This window comes from Diabrotica virgifera, chromosome 6, assembly GCF_917563875.1.
Source record: "Diabrotica virgifera virgifera chromosome 6, PGI_DIABVI_V3a".
Classification (NCBI taxonomy): domain Eukaryota; kingdom Metazoa; phylum Arthropoda; class Insecta; order Coleoptera; family Chrysomelidae; genus Diabrotica; species Diabrotica virgifera.
This window is the reverse complement of record NC_065448.1, coordinates 81,703,103-81,724,505: the sequence shown is the minus strand read 5'-3', so window position 1 is coordinate 81,724,505 and position 21,403 is coordinate 81,703,103. Positions and strand designations below refer to the sequence as shown.

Below are 21,403 nucleotides of genomic sequence, written 5' to 3'. Positions count from 1 at the left end.
CAGGATTCCGTGCACTGTAGATATCTACATGTCGCTTTCTATCGATGTCAATTTTCGTAAAAATATTTGAATTTTAGCTTTAATTGAATTATTTTCTAGTTTTGCTAGGTTATACGCTAATTGATGCTGAAGTGAGACTTAGTAAAACAAGAAAATATTTGAATTAAAACTAAAAATTAAAATATATTGACACTGCGCATATCGCTTTCTATTAATGTCAATATATTTGAATTTTTAGTTTTAATTCAAATATTTTCTTGTTTTACTAAGTCTCACTTCAGCATCAATTAGAGTATAACCTAGCAAAACTAGAAAATAATTCAATTAAAGCTAAAATTCAAATATTTTTACGAAAATTGACACCAATAGAAAGCGACATGTAGATATCTACAGTGCACGGAATCCAGGCTCAGTTCCAGCGTGCCATCCCTAATCGAAACGAACGTCGCCGATGTGTTCCCTACTAACCCTATGGTGGCTCTTTCGATGTGGCTGTGCTAAAACCTATTCCGAGCGAGAATCCAGTTCCGAGTTTATTGTAAATTGCGGATTGCGGTCGATGCGGCGCCGTTGAAATCGAAACCGATACCGTCGACTTTTTGGTCACTGGTGCGTGGGATAGACGATTGGGACCTATTCCGAGGTACCTGCTCCAGTTCCATCATGCCATCTCTAGACCGCTTCATTCTTCTTTGGGGCACTCAAGTTTGGTTGTTGTGGTCTGGGTTAACGATAATGTTTTGGCGCCGTAAGTCATGTTTGGAAGCGCACATTAGTCGGACGTCTTCTTTTTCAGATAATTTGGCATGTTCCTCTTAAAGATGTCTGATAGAGCTCCGTATGCGACCCATGCTGAGGTGATCCTTCTTTGTAGCTCGGCAGTTTGGTTGTCTGGCAATTTGGAGTTCATCCCTAAATATTTATATTTATGGACCAAATGCTATTTCATTGAACACGGCTTTTGGATTTTCGCTTGGTATTACCAGGTTTGTCATGTTTTGTGTCTTTCCAAAATTTATGTTTAAACAAACTTTCTTACAGGCGGCATCTAACGCAATAAGCATACATAGTTCTAATCTCTCCAAAGTTGTGTGTTATAAGAGGTACCTGCTCCAGTTCCACCATGCCATCTCTAGTAAATCGGATGGATGTACATGTGTACAATCCTGTACCATTTTCTATGCACCCAAAATAATAAAAATGTCACTGGATGTACCCAAAACGATAAACATGTCACGATGCTGACTGAAAGGTAATCAATCATACAGTAATCCCTCATTATCCGCGGACTCATCAACCGCGGTTTCACTTATCCGCGGTTGCGATATCTGTTAAATCTTTAATGAGAATATTTTATTATTTTTATATATTTTTTATAATTTGACCAGTCGCGTTAAATCACTCATGATACGCCACTGGCGCTTGTTCTTAGTAGTAAGACTACGGCAATTAGTTTATATTCTGAAGGTTTAAAATACCGGCGAATGTAGACGCTGATCTCAGCGTCTTTATTTTTGTTGATATATGATAATACTATTTCACAGATATGCAATTTCATCATATTTCTTTCTATGTACATACTAATATATACATATTCAATATTGGGAATATTGGGATTACCTATATTTGTCACATTCTTCTTTGGATCGCGGATCCCTCGCCAACCACGGTTTTACCAACCGCACCTTTCTCTTCGGAACGTAACCCCCGCGGTTGAAGAGGGATTACTGTAATTACCTTTCGAGCCCTTCGAAGAGCGTACCTGGTTTACCTGCTTTTAAAAGTTAAACCTGGTTAAATTAGGGCAGTCAATGAGGGTATGGGACTCCGAATTCTATCCTACTATATCGATTTACTTGATATTTTCACAATAAGTAGGGAACAGCTCAAGAAACAAAGTCTACCCTATGCCGATGTGTGCTTTTGTCTTGGGGGCGGTTCCCACCTCTTCTCGGGGGTGGAAAATTTTTTGGTTAAATAACTACGGAAGTTACGAGAGAACCCAATTCTAAGCAAAAACTGTTCTATATTTTTTTTTTCGAAAACTCAATAGTTTTTGAGTTATTCGTGGTTGAAAATTGGTTATTTTCATTGAAACATAACACCTTTTCAAACGGTTTTTTGCGAATACCTTAAAAACTATGCATCTAACTAAAAAAACTATATAAAATATTTTTGTAGCTTATAAAATAACAGAGATTGTTTCCTTTATGAATCTTCTAGTTATAATACAAAAAGATATATAGTAAGTGAAAAGAGTTTGTTTTCTTAATGCATGCTTAAATCAGTGTATTCAACTTGAAATAACAGAAACGGTCGATTTTAGGTGTCGACCAATAATTTTTGTTGTGCTTGAAAAGACCTTTAAAATAAGCAATATTAAATGTCGATTACATTCAAACTAAGCGAGATAAACTGCAAAAAATTTGATGACTTACGTATTTTAAGAAAAAAAAAAAAGAGAAGAATATTTGACCCCTCATCCACAAGAAGTTAAATGCATCGTTTTCCTTCTACAATACATTTTACTATAGTGTTATTTTTATGTTCAAATAGTTGGACGGGTTTAACATGAGTGGTTTTTGAAAAAAATAAGATCAAATTATTGAGCGCATTTTTAAATTTTCTTAAAAATCTTCCTGTTCCTCCATGTAACATGTAACTTAAATGCCATACAAAAATGTAGGTTTCTTTTAGATAAACATTTTAATTTTATTTTTCATAACCGTATCTCTTATCATTTTCAAGTTACATGGAGAAAAAAGAAGATTTTTAAGAAAATTTAAATATGCGCTCTATAATTTGATTTGATTTTTTTCAAAAACCATTCATTTTAAAGCCGCTCAACTTTTTGAACATATAAATAATACTATAATAAAATGTATTGTAGAAGGAAAACGATGCATTTAAATTCTTGTGGATGAGGGGTTAAATATACCCACATAACAATTTCATGTTCTTAGTAGATTCATAGAACATACTTTTCAGAAAAAGTATATACTGAGAATGTGCGTAATTACCATTGCGAATGTGCAGAGCAGATACTGAGTATATACTACATTACAGTACTTAAACGTTCTATGTATATACTTAGAATGTACTACCGCACTTCTTTTCAGTACATACCAAGAATGTTCTTTTTAGAACATTCCAAGGACGTGCTATAAACCTTCTATGTGTATACTTAGAACATACTACCGCACATATTTTTAGTTTATACTAAGAAGGTACTTTTTAGAATATTCCAATTTATATACTAAGAACGTACTACCGCACATCTTTGTATGGGAAGAATATTATATTTTTAAGAATATTCTAAGAAAGTGCTATCAAATGCTATATTGCTTAGAAGTATGTTTTCAGCATCACCTAATCTCATCTTAGGTTCTGTTTAATATATATAGCTGTGTAACAGCGTAGCAAGGGGCTGCGTGCTAGACATGACATGGCTAACTTCAAGCCAGTCAACATGGTTGTCACTTGTATGATTTATTGTATGTAAGATGTTTAGTAAGTTTTATAAAAATATATAAGTTTACTCAATACTATGATTGTTTGACTTATAACCCATTAAATAAAGTAGTTTAAACATGGCGCAGTCAAACAGCTAGTTGGGTTACAGTTTACAGTCGAAAAGCTAAATTTATAGCAACTTGTACACGAGGTACCATACATAACCTACAATGGCAGTGATGGGAATAAATGTAAAATTACCACCAGATTTTGACCTGCAGGATCAAAATGCTGCAAGCGAATGGAAGTTCTGGAAGACTAGTTTCGAAGATTATTTACTAGCAACGGGACAAGACCAGTCAGCAGATAAAATGAAAATGTCAATTTTAAGAAATATAATTGGGGCTGAGTCTGCCAAAATTATGTCCACATTCGAGATCCCAGAAGCCGAAAATAACAAGTATGACTTGATGATATCACTAATCGATAAGTATGTTAATCCAAGGATGAATGAATCATTTGAAAGATACAATTTTATCATGAGGGTCCAGAAAGAAGGAGAGTCGTTTGAGCAGTTTCTTACTAGTTGTAGACATTTGATTCGAACATGTAATTATAATGAAATTGATCCAGAACAAACAGCCGAAGATAAAGCTCTGAGAGACAAAATATTAATGGGCATCAGAGATCCAGTTACTAGAGAAGCTCTATTGAGAGTGGACAAACTTACCCTACAAAAAGCCATCGAATTTTGTAGAACTAGTGAACAAAGTAAGAACCAAAATTTGAAATTTCATACCGAAAGAAAAGATGTAGACATAGGAGAAGTTCGTAAAGATAGGTACCAGGGCCATAGAAATTATAATAGCTCTAGAAGTAAAGCGAATACCAATGAAAAATTCAAGTGTAAAAGATGTCAATCAACTCATGGGGCCAGAGAATGTCCAGCGTATGGAAAGAAATGTAAGAAATGTGGGCTTTTAAACCATTTTGCAAAGTCGTGTAGAGTGAAGAATATTGATGTCATAGATGAAGATAGCAGTGGTGGATCAGCTGATAGTTTTGTAGGAAATGTCAATAAAGTATACCAAAATGTAAGTAGTCAAAATATTTGGGATGAAATTATAGAAATTGAAAACAAGAGAATTAAAGTAAAACTTGACACAGGTGCAGATGTAAGTATAATTCCATTAAAAATTTTTAAGAAAATTGATAAACAATTTAAAATTAGGGATAATCATTATGTACTGAAAGGGTTTGAGGGTACTCAGGCTAAAACAATGGGTGTCGTAAATTTATTTTGTAAACATAAAAATAAGTATGTTTACGAGGATTTTACAATTATTAATGGGGCAACTCGAGTTCTTTTAAGTGGTAAATTATGTATTGATTTGGGGTTAGTTAAACGAATCAACAATATTGAGAGTTGTGGTACTTTAGAATTAGCAGAAAGGGATAAATTTATAAACCTTAACCCTGAAGTTTTTAGAGGTCATGGTAAATTTTGTGGTAAACATAGGATCACTACAGTAGACAATTTTGAGCCAGTAAGTTACCCACCTGTAAATGTACCTGTCGCAATTAGAGATAATTTAAAAAATGAATTAGATAGGTTGACAAAAAGAGGGGCAATTGTCAAAGTTAACGAAATTGACCCCAGGGCAAGCATAAACCGCATTGTTATTGTGGAAAAGCAAAATGGTAAGTTACGTTTATGCTTAGACCCATTAGATCTAAACAAACAAATAGTCCGCAAACCAAGAGTAGTACATAAATTGGAAGATGTTTGTGCACAAATGATAGGTAAAAAGATATTTTCTGTATTTGATCTCTCTGAAGGGTATCATCATTTAGAACTTGACGAGACATCATCATGGAAATGCTGTTTTGCAACTTCTTATGGAATTTTCAGATATAAAGTATTGCCATATGGATTATCAAATTCCCAAGATCTGTTTCAAGAAGTAGTAGAAGATAAATTTAAAGGTATAGAGAATTTATTGATTTGTCATGATGATATGATTATTATGGGAACAACAAAAGAAGAACATGATACAACTGTTAAAAAAGTGTTAGAAAGGGCTAAAGAAGTAGGAGCAAAGTTTAATGGGGACAAATTTCAATATTGTCAAGAAGAGGTCAGATTTATGGGTCAAGTTTTTTCACATAAAGGGATGCAAATAGATCCTGACAGAGTGGAATCACTTTGTAAACTTGAAAAACCAAATAGTAAAGTAGAATTACAAAGAATTTTGGGCGCATTTAATTACGTTAGACGGTACATTCCGAACATGGCTGAACATATTCAACCTCTTTGTCAATTACTTAAAAATAATGTAGAATGGGTGTGGCTCCCGTCACATCAAAAATGTTTTGATAATTTAAAGAACATAATTTGTAAATCACCAGCGTTAGTCCCTTATGATCCTAATCAAAAAATTATTTTACAATGTGATGCATCTAAAAATGGTTTAGGTGTTTGTATGTTCCAGAAATATGATTCTATTTTAAAATTAGTAGCTTGTGCATCACGAAATATGAATGATAGTGAAATAAATTATAGTCAGACTGAGAAGGAACTATTGGCAATTTATTATGCTACTCAAAAATTTCACAATTTTATTTATAATTTTGATGTTGACGTTCAATCAGATCACAAACCTATAATCTCCATTATGAAGAAGCCAATTTCCAAAATTGGATCAGTTAGACTCCAACGTTTAAGGCTTAAACTTCTCAAGTACAGATTAAATGTATATTTTGTTCCTGGGAAAGACATACATTTTGCTGATATGCTATCTAGGTCCAGTTTAAATATAGAGACACATGACCCAGAAATGTTTGAAATGGTCCACTCAGTGAGTAAACATTTACCTATGAGCCAGGAAAAGCAATCTGAGTTAAGACTAGCTACTAGCCAGGATGAGGCATTAGCAGTAATTTTTGATTTTTATTATAATGGGTGGCCAAAAGAAAAAAATGTTCCTCAAGTGTGTAAAAAGTACTATGGTATAAGAGATTCACTGTATTTTGAAGCTGGCATCGCATTTATTGATGACAAAATAATTATTCCGAAAAAACTTAGGCTTGACATGATAAAATTGCTTCACAAAGGCCATATAGGAGTCAGTAAAACTATAAACAAAGCCAGGAGTATATATTATTGGCCAGGACTTAATGATGATGTGACAAACTATATAAAAAAATGCAGGATATGTGAGAAATACAGACCAAATAATTTTAAAGAACCAATGATGCCTCATGACATTCCCAGACTAAGATTCAATAAAGTTGGTACAGACATTTTAGAGTATGATTCAAAAGCATATTTAGTAATTGTAGACTATTTTTCGCATTGGTTGGACATTTCAATATTAAAAGATAAAACCTCCAGTTCAGTAATCAACTCATTTCAAGATACTTTTAGTAGATTTGGATATCCAGAAATTTTAATTGCAGATAATCTACCATTTACTTCGGTAAAATGTAAAAATTATTATAGAGAAAAAGACATTACAATTATGACATGCACTCCACATTACCACCAGAGTAATGGACTTGCAGAAAAAGCAGTCAATATAAGCAAACAAATTTTAAGAAAGAGTAATGAGGAAAATGTTGATTTTAGAGATTTGGTGATGGAATATAATAATACCTGCATAATAAATCTTGATGCATCTCCAGCTCAAATTTTACAGAGCAGGATCCTGAGAGGACAATTACCAACTACAGCTAATAAATTAGAACCTACAATCCAGAAACAAGTATATAAGAATTTATGCAAAGAAAAAGAGAAATTACAAGTACGTTATGATAAGACAGCACGAAGAAAACCAGTAGAGTTTAGAAAGGGAGATAGGGTAGTAATAAGAAGTTCAAAAGATAATTATTGGCGTAAAGCAATTGTGTTAGAAAAGGCCAATGAACCTAGATCATATTGGGTGAAAAAAGAAGATAACAATAAAATTATTAGACGGAATTCACACCAAATGAAACATTCATACACCACAACACTTGAAAAAGAACTCATTTTAGAACCCGAGTTGTACCCTGATATTCAGTCACAAAGTGTTCATAAAGATACCACTCACATTAACGTAAATGATAGTGTTAATAAAACCATTAGTTGCCCAAGCCCAAATGTAAAATCAGTACCTACATTGAGTCATAAAGTCAACCCAAATATTGAGACTTCTAACAGTTATAAGACGAGAGTTGGTCATAATATAAAGACCCCTTATAGATATCGATCTTAGGGGGAAGGTGTTTAATATATATAGCTGTGTAACAGCGTAGCAAGGGGCTGCGTGCTAGACATGACATGGCTAACTTCAAGCCAGTCAACATGGTTGTCACTTGTATGATTTATTGTATGTAAGATGTTTAGTAAGTTTTATAAAAATATATAAGTTTACTCAATACTATGATTGTTTGACTTATAACCCATTAAATAAAGTAGTTTAAACAGGTTCTACTGGTTCTACCAAATATCTATTTACATATTTTAATTGCAAATGAGAATGTAGTTAGTACCTACATTCTACAATATTACTTAAAAAGTAAGTACATATTTATAAATTTTAGTTATTTATATAAATCATTATATAATATTTAGCTAAACTAAACTATGCATAATAAGTAACTAAAATTTATATAATACTTATATGTACTTACCTATTTAAGTAATATTTGAAGCACCGCAAACAAAATAAACAGATTATGTATGTTCTTTGTCCTAGTACTACATCATTCGCCTTCATCCTTAACACTGCATAGATCCATAGATGATACAAATAATGAAATAATGCCCGTTTTCTTTTTCATATTTTACGGTTTTTTCCTATCCCTGATCCATTCAGGTAAGAATAGAAATGGTCAGAATATGATGGGGGGGAGGGGGGGGGGGTTATGAATGTATTGTGGAATAACAAAATCAGTGGTCAGTGTTGCCAAACGGAGAGAAATTTCCCTTTTTGCGGGAATTTTCAACATAAAAGGTGATAAAGGGAAAAAGTTAACTCAAAAGGGAATTATTGTTCCAGTCCAAATTGTAAAATATTAAGAAAAAATCAAAATATTTGAAAATAATTCAACATATCTTCTCAGATTTTGTAAACAGGAGGGAAGTTTTTTTTTATAAAGTGGGAATTTTTAAGGTAAGTTGACGGAAAAAGCTTACTCGACGGTTGGCAACGCCAAAGCCTTTGGTTGCTTTGGTTGTGCAGTTTGGCACGTTTTGGTTCTGCGAAATGGCCTATTGAATTGAATGTACCTAAATTCAAATTCCAAGGATGTAAAAATACTAATGATTCATGATAAACTCGAAATGGTAAAGTCATTTCAATTATGAAAACGAATTTTTAATAGTATCTATGTAAACGTTAATACAATTAATGTTTAAACTTTTTTACCCTACAACAATTTTGAAATGAAATTCGTCCAATACTACCTACATACATAAATTTTATTAATTATGTATTCTAAAAACTAACGAAGTTGATAATCTATAAGGCTAATATTATACTTCCTATAGGTACATACAAATTATTTTTAAGATATTTTAAAAGTATCTACTTATATGTGTTAAGAATATTCGATAAAGGTATATTCTAAGAATAAACTTTTACGAATATTCCGAGATCCTACGTACACGAATATACTTAGTATATTCGGTACGAGAATATACTTTGAAGTATATGCAAAGAACATGAAATTTAGAATGTTTTTTAAGGTAGATGCTATGCTTGTACTACACATATACTAAAAAGAATATACTCCGACGAATGTTGGTAGTATATACTTAGAACATGATGCGAACATCATTGTTATGTGGGTACTTCTTTCATTTTTTTCTTAAAATTCGTTAGTAATCAATTTTTTGCAGCATATCTCGCTTAGTTTGAATGTAATCGACATTTAATATTGCTTATTTGAAAGAACGTTTCAATCACAACAAAAGGTATTGGTAGCACTATACACCTAAAATCGACCGTTTCTTTGTTATTTCAAGTTGAATACACTGATTTGAGATTGCACCAAAAAACAAATTCTCTTACGTATCATATCTCTTTTTGTGTTATAACTAGAAGATTTATGAAGAAACGAATCTCTTTGTTTTTTTATAGGCTACAAAAAAGTTTTATATAGATTTTTTAGTTAGATGCATTGTTTTTAAGGTATTCGCAAAAAATCGTTTGAAAAGTTGTTATGTTTCAATGAAAATGGCCAATTTTCAACCACAAATAACTCAAAAAGTATCGAGTTTTCGAAAAAAAAAATTATAGAGCAGTTTTTGCTTAGAATTAGGTTCTCTAGCAACTTCCGTAGTTATTTAAGCAAAAGTTTCCCACCCCCGAGAAGGGGTGGGAACCGCCCCCAAGACAAAAGCACACATCGGCATAGGGTAGACTTTGAAAAAGGAGATAAGTTGAGCCTATTCCTAAAATTTGATTAAAATCCATGCAGTAGGATAGAATTCGGAGATAATAGCATAGTCTTGCTCTCAATGACTGTCCTAAACCGAACCCCTGTGGTTTTAACACTTCTTGGTTTTCAGACCCTGTCTTTGTGCTATTTAGCATCCTAAATTTAGGATGGTGTAATAGCGAGCTACAGTGACTGAATTTAGTGTCCTAAATCGTATCCTGAATATCGGTCCTGAATTTAGGAAGATGTAATAGCCTCTTAAAGAGGGCCAGTTCCAAAAGCATCTGGTACCAAGATGTACCAAGTTCCCTCGAAAACACCACAATACAAAAGTATTGCTGTATATTCTTTGGTATTTCTTTAAAATTCAAAACTAACCATAGGGTACAATTTAAATTTTTTTCGGATAGAAGCTACAAATGTTGGGTTTAAATTTTAAAAAAATTAATGTATAAATCGAGGGGTTCAAGCGGAAACCCGATAACTAACAAAACCATTGTTTAGAGATAATCGCGATTAAAGATTTTTGGAAGTTTGAAGAAGATTTAAAATCGTCATAGGAAGTTTTATCAAATATTTGTTATAGCCAAATGGTAGAGAATTTAATATTTAGTTAGAATGATTTTAATACGTTTAATTTATAAAAACGTCTTTACAAAAAAATTAAACGTGATATTTATCGGGTTTTACCTCGTTGAATGAGTATAACATTTGACTTTATTGGTTTTTATTTTGAATTTTTTTAATTATAAAATAAAAGTTAATTGTATATTATTCCAACAAAAATAAATAAATCTACATTCTTTTTAGAAAATTAAAAGGTAAAATGTGTTTTCTTCCGATTCTTCTCACATCATTACGTCTGGAATCTGGAATTCGATCTACGATATAATTACCGGTTTTTAAATTTGTTATTCAAGCATGTACCTATTCTGGAAAATATTTTCTTGCCACATGTTTATCAAATCGGTTTCTTTGCTTCACTTATTGGAAAGGTACTTTTATACAACTTTCGTAAATTGCCCGGAGTTGGTAAGTCTATGGTTGCTTTTTGGGATGAAATTTGTTTTAGCCTTTTAGGGCGTAGAGAGTTTTTTTTTTTTAATTCAGACCAATATCTTCTGATATTTTTATTAACTGGTTACCGTTTTCCGCTATTGTCCTCTTTAGAATATCATCCAGTAGAATCACTGTTAGCTACAGCATTTATTATATCATTTGAGAATATACACAGCGTTTTTTAAAAAACTTTTGACACACTGGAATTCATTCATGGTAAGCTAGTGGAAAGAAACATTTCTTACTAAATGTTCGTTCCTTTCTTTGGGAAGTTTTAAAGACAAGTCTTATCCAAATTAGTTTAACAGTTATATTGTGCAAAATAAAAAATTTTCTAGACTAAACTACTACTACTAGATTCCAGTAATTTCTACAGTTTCAATAGTCTTCAGACAACTTTTCAGCACACTTAAATTTAAATTTACTACAATTAATTTGCTGTGGTAGCTTGGAAGCTCTGAGTTTGTTTTTCATTATAAATATAGCCCCATTCTAACCACAGATCACTTAACTCTCTTTAGATGTTTCACGCAGGTATCTCAAGGTCATACTAAACTAAATGTCATTTTTAGTAATGATACGTTTTTTGAGATGTCGCCATGCACCTGGAGTGAAGATTTCTTCTATATCACTGAGTCTGAGTGTCATTATAATTTGTCAATTGTCATCATTGTCAGTGTCAGTATGCCTTTATCTTTTATCTTTATGTCAGTAAAAATGTTTATCTGATTGTTAGCAATAATAAAAAATCCTGATTTAGATAAAATGGATTCAAATACAGTTTTTGAAACAAAACGAATGTGATTTGAAGATCCCTAGGAAGATCAAATTCCTAGCTTACATTTGCATGGTGAGTTGTTATTAGAGAACAAGTAACACAGTTAGTGGTGTAGGGAAGCAAACGAATGTAACACCAAGACCAAGTAAGTAACCCCTACAGAAAATATATAATTAATACAAATTATTTTACGTGAAATGAATATGGTTATTATCAAATCAATTATATTAATTTTTTGTTTTAGTTGAAAGTCCTCAACAAGTAGAGATGCACACATGTTTCAATCATTTGAGATACCCTTTTGTAGAAGTATTTGGAAGATAACTATTAATAATTTCATTTGTAAAGATACGATTTGTAAAAAAGTATATACAAAGTGGTTTTGCTGGTATGAAATAAATAAATAAAAATACGTTGTCATGTCTTATTTTTTCCCAAATGGTATTTTGTATATTTGAAATTAAAAATAATTTGCATATTTTAAAACCAAATTATTTTTTTTTTCAACTATACAAATATTTTAACCCAACATTTTCTTTCCACCAAAATTACATTTTGAAATTCCCGCTTGAAATTAGTTCCGATACAAGCGGCATGGAGCGCTGTTTTTCATATTTAACCAAAGCGTTATCGTGAAACATCTAGAGGAGGTAGGTGATCTGTGATTCTAACCGCTTTTTTGTTTTCGTAATATTCAATTGTCAATTTACGCCATCTTTTACTGGGTTTTCGCAGGAAAAAAGTGTGCTGAAATTTAATAAACTATCATATTCTAAAATTCTTTATCGGATTTTCGCATGAATATATTTTGTCAAAATGAACAATTTTGTAATCTTCATCTCCGATAAAATGAATTATCAGTTTTTAACTTAGAAATGTTTCTAATAAAATTAGTAACTTTACACAGGAAAAAGAAGATAAATGATTCTACCGGATTCTCATATTATAAATATGTTTACAACAAAGTATTTTTATCAGTAAAGGTATATATCGGGTTGGTGTTATTTGAAAATATGAGTTAACGGTTTTTACCATGTTTGGTTTTTATTAGTTATTGTGCTTAAAAATGTTAATATCAAATAATAACATTTACCAGTGGTAGGAGACGTGTTTTTACTACAGCAGAAATAAAAATACCGGATTTCATAATTTTGGTATTTATCGGGTTTTCGCTCGAACCCCTCGAAATATGCAGTAAGCTTTCTTAAATTATCCTAACTAGCGCGTTTATTGGGTTTTATTTGTCTGTCTGCGGTTTAAATATATCAGCTAAACGGACCGTTCAAGTATTACGTAACGCAGTTTGGGGGGGGGGGGTCAAAAATCTTCAAAAATTGCGTTACGCAATAGTTAAACTCCCATAAGAGTGCGTTATGTAGGGGGGGGGGATAAAAATCTTCAAAAATCGCGTTACGTAATACTTAAACGCTCCCTAATACATTTCAACGTTTATTGAAATTTGTCAAAAAAAATTTTTGGACAAAGGCGTAGGCGGTCTCATTTAAAATTGAAAATAAACACGTTGCGTAATATTCAAACTTTTCAAACTGTTTGAAGATGTTTGAATTCAAGTCAAACCTAAAGATATCTAAATCAAGTCAAGTCAAACTTTTTTATACAAAAAGTTTGATTGTCAAGTCAAGTTTGTTGAGTAAAATCAAACTAGTTTGACTTGATGCATCTCTAGTTCCAGGGCCATAGAAATTATAATAACTCTAGAAGTAAAGCCAATACCAATGAAAAATTCAAGTGTAAAAGATGGCAATCAACTCATGGGGCCAGAGAATGTCCAGCGTCAAGGAAAGAAATGTGGGATTTTAAACCAGTTTGCAAAGTCGTGCAGAGTGAAGTTTATTGATGTCATAGATGAATATAGCAGTGATGGGTCAGCTAATAGTTTTGTAGGAAATGTCAATAAAATATACCAAAATGTAAGTAGTCAAAATATTTGGGATGAAATTATAGAAATTAAAAACAAGAGAGTTAAAGTAAAACTTGACATAGGTGCAGATGTAAGTATAATTCCATTAAAATTTTTTAAGAAAATTGATAAACAATTTAAAATTAGGGATAATCATTATGTACTGAAAGGGTTTGAGGGTACTCAGGCTAAAACAATGGGGGTCGTAAAGGACCCCGCACAAACCTTATGGAAAATAGGTCCCAGTGGATTTCGTTCATACTTTGGGAAAATACTATTTGAAGCATCCTGATAAAAAGTTCTCATGGGCACAACTCAATCGTATGAAGGATTTTCAAGATATAGAGGCCCAAACACGGAAAATTATAAGATTTACGGGGTATTCCAATTCCGTGAGTTACTGGTTATTTGGCAACATGTAGAAGTTTGGATCAAGGAAAAGTACTAGTAGTCTAGGATTTCTTTCTGGCTATCCAATGGCGACCTTTACTTTGACCTTGACCTTCAACGGACGTCATCTTCTAGAGCAGTGGTTCCCAACGGGGGCGGTACCGCCCACCGGTGGGCGTTGAAGAGAGATAAGGGGGCTTTTTGGATCCAAGGAAAATTTGGGGGGCGTTGAGGAACAGCTGCCGCCCCCCTAAAGTCACTCATTGCTTCTTTGCTTCTAACAACTTTGCTTTTCGCTTCTCACACAGAAATAGAGAAGGTGAATCCGAAAATATAAACGAAATGCACAAAATGCATTTTGGTTATGCACCGTGCAATTTTTTATTTATCACTCAGTCCAACACTGCAACAATTTCGACGTTGCAGTCGAACGTTTCAGTTTGGTTAGTATAATTCCACTTCCAGTAGAACCTTTCTGCTTTAAGTGAATTTTGGCTCCTCCTTCGCGCAGCAGCATGGTCAGGCATAACTTAATCATTCGAGATTGTTTCGCTAAAGCAGGGTGGTGAATTTTCTGTGTGTTATTGGCAGAAAGTTGCAGTGCATTTATTAGAAATATATTTTATTGTAATACATATTTGTCACAAAGGTAAGTATCTATGTGGCATTTATATCACTTACTATAATTCTGTATTATTTTTCCCTATCGTAATTTACGAGGTATTTGTAAAAATGTAATAAATCTAAATTTGTTTCCTTATATGTATAGTTATTGTAAAATATTCAAAAAGTACCAACTTGCACAAACTGGATCAAAGTAAAAGTTAATTAGGACCTACCTACACTGAGAGAAGAATTGGGGAAAAAGTACAAAAAATCTTAATAAAATTTACTATACTGAATAGTAATCTGATCATAGACTGCCAAAAATAAACTATTTACTGAATATAAAGTTACGCGCATTGTGTAATTCACAGACAGCATTTAGTTGCAAAAAATCTTAGTGATCGCCTTCATTGTTCACTACAATATGTAATTACTGCAGTTAACAAGATCAGAAGCAGTGCTCTCAATGATAGATTGTTTAGAAAAATGTGTGATGAAAACGACGAGAATTTTAATCGTTTATTGTTGCACACAGAAGTTCGATGGCTTTCGAAGGGTACCTGTCTAAAAAGATTTTATGATCTCTTTGACTCAGTTTTAGAGTTTTTTGATAGCAAAGATGATTCTTTGAGAGACAATTTATTAAAATTTAAGAGCGATATTGCTTATTTAACTGATTTATACGATAAATTTAATGAAACAAACCTACAGCTACAAGGTGATAATTTGAATTTGATCAAAGCAAAAGGAACTATTTCCTCGTTCGTGTCAAAACTTAATTTGTATAGGCAAAATTTGGGTCGGAGACAATTTCATCAGTTTCAAAATCTTTCCTCTATGGAGACAAATGATGAAGACATTCTGGTATATTGCCAGCACTTGGAAGCACTTCAAGAAGATTTTAGAAATAGATTTCAGGACATCATTGGTCTGATTATTCCAGATTGGGTGCTAGAACCGTTCTCAAGTTTAGAAACAGCAGAATTATCACTACAGGAGGAATTGATAGAATTGTCAACAAATGAAGAGTTAAAAGTGAAATTTAAAAATGGATATCAAGAATTTTGGCTGCAATGTCAAATTTCAGTATTATATCCAGCTTTATGGGCTGCATCAAAGAAGTTTTTCATTGCCTTTCCTTCATCGTATTTAGCCGAAAGAGGATTTAGCATAGTCAGCAATTTATTAACAAAGAAGAGAAATAGACTGTCCATAGTGGAGCGCGGTGATTTAAGATTGCTGATGACAAGTATGGAACCAAATATTGACAGATTACTATCATTACATCAAGCTCAGCCTTCTCATTAAAAATGTTATATTATTATTATATTGTTTTTTATGATATGTATTTAAGTTAAAGTTTGATCAATACATGAATACTGTATTTTTGAATAAATCATTTTTTTTTTAATTTGTTGTTGCTTGGATTAGTTAAGGGGCCGTCGAATCATATTTAAGGTAGCCTTTGACCCAAAAAAGGTAAAACAATTGTGAATGAAAGTGCGTTACTAATTTTAAGAATGGAAGAGTTTTTTAAGGGGGGCGTTAAGTATTTTGTTTTTGGAAAAATGGGCGGTAGGCTGAAAAAGGTTGGGAACCACTGTTCTAGAGTTTCGAAGGTGTTAGGCATTAAATTGATATAAACAGATTACTCATGGGTTTTTGGGATCGCAAAACACGAATATGCCATCAGAATTGCCCTCCGGATGACGTGGTAGCCAGGGCCACTGCAAGGGACGTCATCTTCTAGAGTTTCGATGATTTTCGGCATTTAATTGATGCAAATGAATTACTGGAGGGTTTTTTGAGGTCGCTAAACACGAATATGCCACCAGAACCGACTCCCGGAGCACCTGGTTTCCAAGGTCAATGAAAGGGGCTCCTGGAGTTTCGAGGGTCTTTGGTACTACATTGATGCAAACGGATTACTTATAGGTTTTTGGAGTTGCTGAACACGAATACCCCATCAGAACAGACATCGGAGTACCTGGTACCAAAGCACGTCATGCTTTGGAGATTCGAGAGCTTTCGGTACTAAATTAATGGAAACTGATTACTCACAGGTTTTTGGGGCTGCTGAACGTGAATTCGAATTCGATATCATATCCGATCCACGGAGCACCTGGTGCCTAAGGCCTTCTTCTGGAGTTTCGACAGGTTTTGGCATTAAATTGATGCAGATGGGTATTACTCATTAGTTTTTGGGGCTGCTAAACACAAATACGCCATCAGAACAGACACCGGGGTACCTGATGCCTAAGGCACGTCATCTTCTGGGGTTTCGAGAGTTTTCGATACTAAATTGATGCAAGCGGATTACTCTTGTGTTTTGGGGGTTGCTGAACACGAATATGACTTAGATAAAAGACTCTGGAGTATCTAGTGGCCACGATGAATACCACTATCAAAATAGAATGTAGTAAATCAATATTAAAATAAATGAAGGAAAAACATTGTCAGATATAAATTGAGTTTATATTTTTTATAAATAATTAAAACAATTGAATAGCACAACATAGTTATTTTAATAAAAATCTACAAATAGCAAAAAAAACTATTCATCAATTTATACGCTTTCTTTGAACAGCAACTCAAAAAACATCCGAGTACTCGGTGTGTACTAATCCGTTTGCATCAGTTTGGTACCGAAAACCCTCGAAACTCCAGAAGATGACGTGCCATAGTGCATGTTCGGTAGTATGCATGTATGTATGTTCGGCAACCCCAAAAAGAGTAATCAATTTGATTCCTCCGAAACTCCAGAAGATAACCTGTCTTAGGCACCAGGTGCTCCTGTGTCTGTGCTGATCACGTATTCGTGTTCAGCAACCCCAAAAACCTATAACTAATCCGTTTGCATTAATGTAGTACTAAAGACCCTTGAAACTCCAGGAGCCCCTTTCATTGACCTTGGAAATCAGGTGCTCCGGGAGTCGGTTCTGGTGGCATATTCGTGTATAGCGTCCTCAAAAAACCCTCCAGTAATTCATTTGCATCAACTAAATGCCGAAAACCATCGAAACTCTAGAAGATGACGTCCCTTGCAGATGCCCTGGCCACCATGTCATCCGGAGGTCCATACTGATGGTATATTCGTGTTTAGCGATCCCAAAAACCCATGAGTAATCTGTTTATATCAATTTAATGCCGAAAATCCTCGACACTCTAGAAGATGGCGTCCGTTATGAAGGTCAAGGTCAAAGTAACGGTCGCCATTGGATAGCCAGGAAAAAATCCTAGACTACTAGTACTTTTCCTTGATCCAAACTTCTACATGTTGCCAAATAACCAGTAACTCGCGGAATTGGAATACCCCGTAAATCTTATAATTTTCCGAGTTTGGGCCTCTATATCTTGAAAATCCTTCATACGATTGAGTTGTGCCCATGAGAACTTTTTATCAGGATGCTTCAAATAATATTTTCCCAAAGTATGAACGAAATCCACTGGGACCTATTTTCAATAAGGTTTGTGCGGGGTCCTTTATTTTGTAAATATAAAAATAAGTATGTTTACGAGGATTTCACAATTATTAATGGGGCAACTCGAGTTCTTTTCAGTGGTAAATTATGTGTTGATTTGGGGTTAGTTAAACGAATCAACAATATTGAGAGTTGTGGTACTTTAGAATTAGCAGAAAGGGATAAATTTATAAACCTTAACCCTGAAGTTTTTAGAGGTCATGTTAAATTTTGTGGTAAACATAGGATCACTACAGTAGACAATTTTGAGCCACTAAGTTACCCACCTGTAAATGTACCTGTTGCAATTAGAGATAATTTAAAAAATGAATTACATAGGTTGACAAAAAGAGGGGCAATTGTCAAAGACTGCATTGTTATTGTGGAAAAAGCAAAATGGTAAGTTACGTTTTTGCTTAGACCCATTAGATTTAAACAAACAAATAGTCCGCAAACCAAGAGTAGTACATAAATTGGAAGATGCTTGTGCACAAATGATAAGTAAAAAGATATTTTCTGTATTTGATCTCTCTGAAGGGTATCATCATTTAGAACTTGATGAGACATCATCATGGAAATGCTGTTTTGCAACTTCTTATGGAATTTTCAGATATAAAGTATTGCCATATGGATTATCAAATTCCCAAGATGTTTCAAGAAGTAGTAGAAGATAAATTTAAAGGTATAGAGAATTTATTGATTTGTCATGATGATATGATTGTTATGGGGACAACAAAAGAAGAACATGATACAACTGTTAAAAAAGTGTTAGAAAGGGCTAAATAAGTAGGAGCAAAGTTTAATAGGGACAAATTTCAATATTGTCAAGAAGAGGTCAAATTTATGGGCCAAGTTTTTTCACATAAAGGGATGCAAATAGATCCTGACAGAGTGGAGTCACTTTGTAAACTTGAAAAACCAAGTAGTAAAGTAGAATTACAAAGAATTTTGGGCACATTTAATTACGTTAGACGGTACATTCCGAATATGGCTGAAGATATTCAACCTCTTTGTCAATTACTTAAAAATAATGTAGAATGGGTGTGGCTCCCCTCACATCAAAAATGTTTTGATAATTTAAAGAACATAATTTGTAAATCACCAGCGTTAGTCCCTTATGATCCTAATCAAAAAATTATTTTACAATGTGATGCATCTACAAATGGTTTAGGTGTTTGTATGTTCCAGAAATATGATTCAATTTTAAAATTAGTAGCTTGTGCATCACGAAATATGAATGATAGTAAGATAAATTATAGTCAGACCGAGAAGGAACTATTGGCAATTTATTATGCTACTCAAAACTTTCACAATTTGATTTATAATTTTGATGTTGATGTTCAATCAGATCACAAACCTATAATCTCCATTATGAAGAAGCCAATTTCCAAAATTGGATCAGTTTGACTCCAACGTTTAAGGCTTAAACTTCTCAAGTACAGATTAAATGTATATTTTGTTCCTGGGAAAGACATACACTTTGCTGATATGCTATCTAGGTCCAGTTTAAATGTAGTTTGATGATGTACACATGACCCAGAAATGTTTGAAATTGTCCACTCAGTGAGTAAGCATTTACCTATGAGCCAGGAAAAGCAATCTGAGTTAAGACTAGCTACTAGCCAGGATGAGGCATTGGCAGTAATTTTTGATTTTTATTACAATGGGTGGCCAAAAGAAAAAAATGTTCCTCAAGTGTGTAAAAAGTACTATGGTATAAGAGATTCACTGTATTTTGAACCTGGCATCGCATTCATTGATGACAAAATAATTATTCCGAGAAAACTTAGGCTTGACATGATAAAATTGCTCCACAAAGGCCATATAGGAGTCAGCAAAACTATAAACAAAGCCAGGAGTATATATTATTGGCCAGGACTTAATGATGATGTGACAAACTATATAAAAAAATGCAGGATAAATATGTGAGAAATACAGGCCAAATAATTTTAAAGAACCAATGATGCCTCATGACATTCCCAGAGTAAGATTCAATAAAGTTGGTACAGACATTTTAGAGTATGGTTCAAAAGCATATTTAGTAATTGTAGACTATTTTTCGCATTGCTTGGACATTTCAATATTAAAAGATAAAACCTCCAGTTCAGTAATCAACTCATTTCAAGATACTTTTAGTAGATTTGGATATCCAGAAATTTTAATTGCAGATAATCTACCATTTACTTCAGTAAAATGTAAAAATTATTATAGAGAAAAAGACATTACAATAATTATGACATGCACTCCACATTACCACCAGAGTAATGGACTTGCAGAAAAAGCAGTCAATATAGGCAAGCAAATTTTAAGAAAGAGTAATGAGGAAAATAATGATTTTAGAGATTTGGTGATGGAATATAATAATACCTGCATAATAAATCTTGATGCATCTCCAGCTCAAATTTTACAGAGCAGGATCCTGAAAGGACAATTACCAACTACAGCTAATAAATTAGAACCTACAATCCAGAAACAAGTAAGTATATAAGAATTTATGCAAAGAAAAAGAGAAATTACAAGTACGTTATGATAAGACAGCAAGAAGAAAACCAGTAGAGTTTAGAAAGGGAGATAGGGTAGTAATAAGAAGTTCAAAAGATAATTATTGGCGTAAAGCAATTGTGTTAGAAAAGGCCAATGAACCTAGATCATATTGGGTGAAAAATGAAGATAACAATAAAATTATTAGACGGAATTCACACCAAATGAAACATTCATACACCACAACACTTGAAAAAGAACTCATTTTAGAACCAGAGTTGTACCCTGATATTCAGTCACAAAGTGTTCATAAAGATACCACTCACATTAACGTAAATGATAGTGTTAATAAAACCATTAGTTGCCCAAGCCCAAATGTAAAATCAGTACCTACATTGAGTCATAACGTCAACTTATATTGAGACTTCTAACATAAGACCAGAGTTGGTCGTACGGGTCGTACTATAAAGACCCCGTATACGCTCTGAGCTTCGCTGGTGGCGCTCCTAGCGGATTACTAATTCAACTTTCACCGGTAATTTTTAAATTTATTATTTAATTGTTATCCCTTAACATTTACAACGCAAAAAAGTAATTAAATTGTAATCGATTATTTTAAGATTTTGCTAATCATTTTGACGTTCTATTGATAAAATATGAATTTCTTACTTCGGATACTTTCACAATTATCGTTTAGATGGCGCTAAGATTTTTAGATTAAATTATAATTACATATTACGGAACATTAAAAAAACTTAAATTCAGTATTTAAAACGTAAGTATATTTAAGGTAAAAATATATACCACAGCTTTGACCAACTAATATTT

The 21,403-nt window shown here is 33.1% G+C and overlaps 2 protein-coding genes across 2 annotated transcripts in view; both read left to right on the top strand.

The window, feature by feature from the left end:
- The first annotated feature begins 2,904 nt into the window (after positions 1–2,904).
- LOC126886470 (uncharacterized protein K02A2.6-like) overlaps positions 2,905–21,403 on the top strand; it is a 372,383-nt gene continuing 353,884 nt past the window's right edge. Inside the window, exon 1 of the mRNA XM_050653423.1 lies at positions 2,905–7,862. Within this exon, the coding sequence (XP_050509380.1) occupies positions 3,684–7,709 (4,026 nt within the window). The 5' untranslated portion in view covers positions 2,905–3,683 and the 3' untranslated portion in view covers positions 7,710–7,862. The remainder of the gene's footprint in view (positions 7,863–21,403) is intronic.
- LOC126886473 (uncharacterized protein K02A2.6-like) overlaps positions 4,149–21,403 on the top strand; it is a 373,574-nt gene continuing 356,319 nt past the window's right edge. Inside the window, exon 1 of the mRNA XM_050653429.1 lies at positions 4,149–4,169. The gene's annotated coding sequence lies outside the window, so the exon portion shown is untranslated. The remainder of the gene's footprint in view (positions 4,170–21,403) is intronic.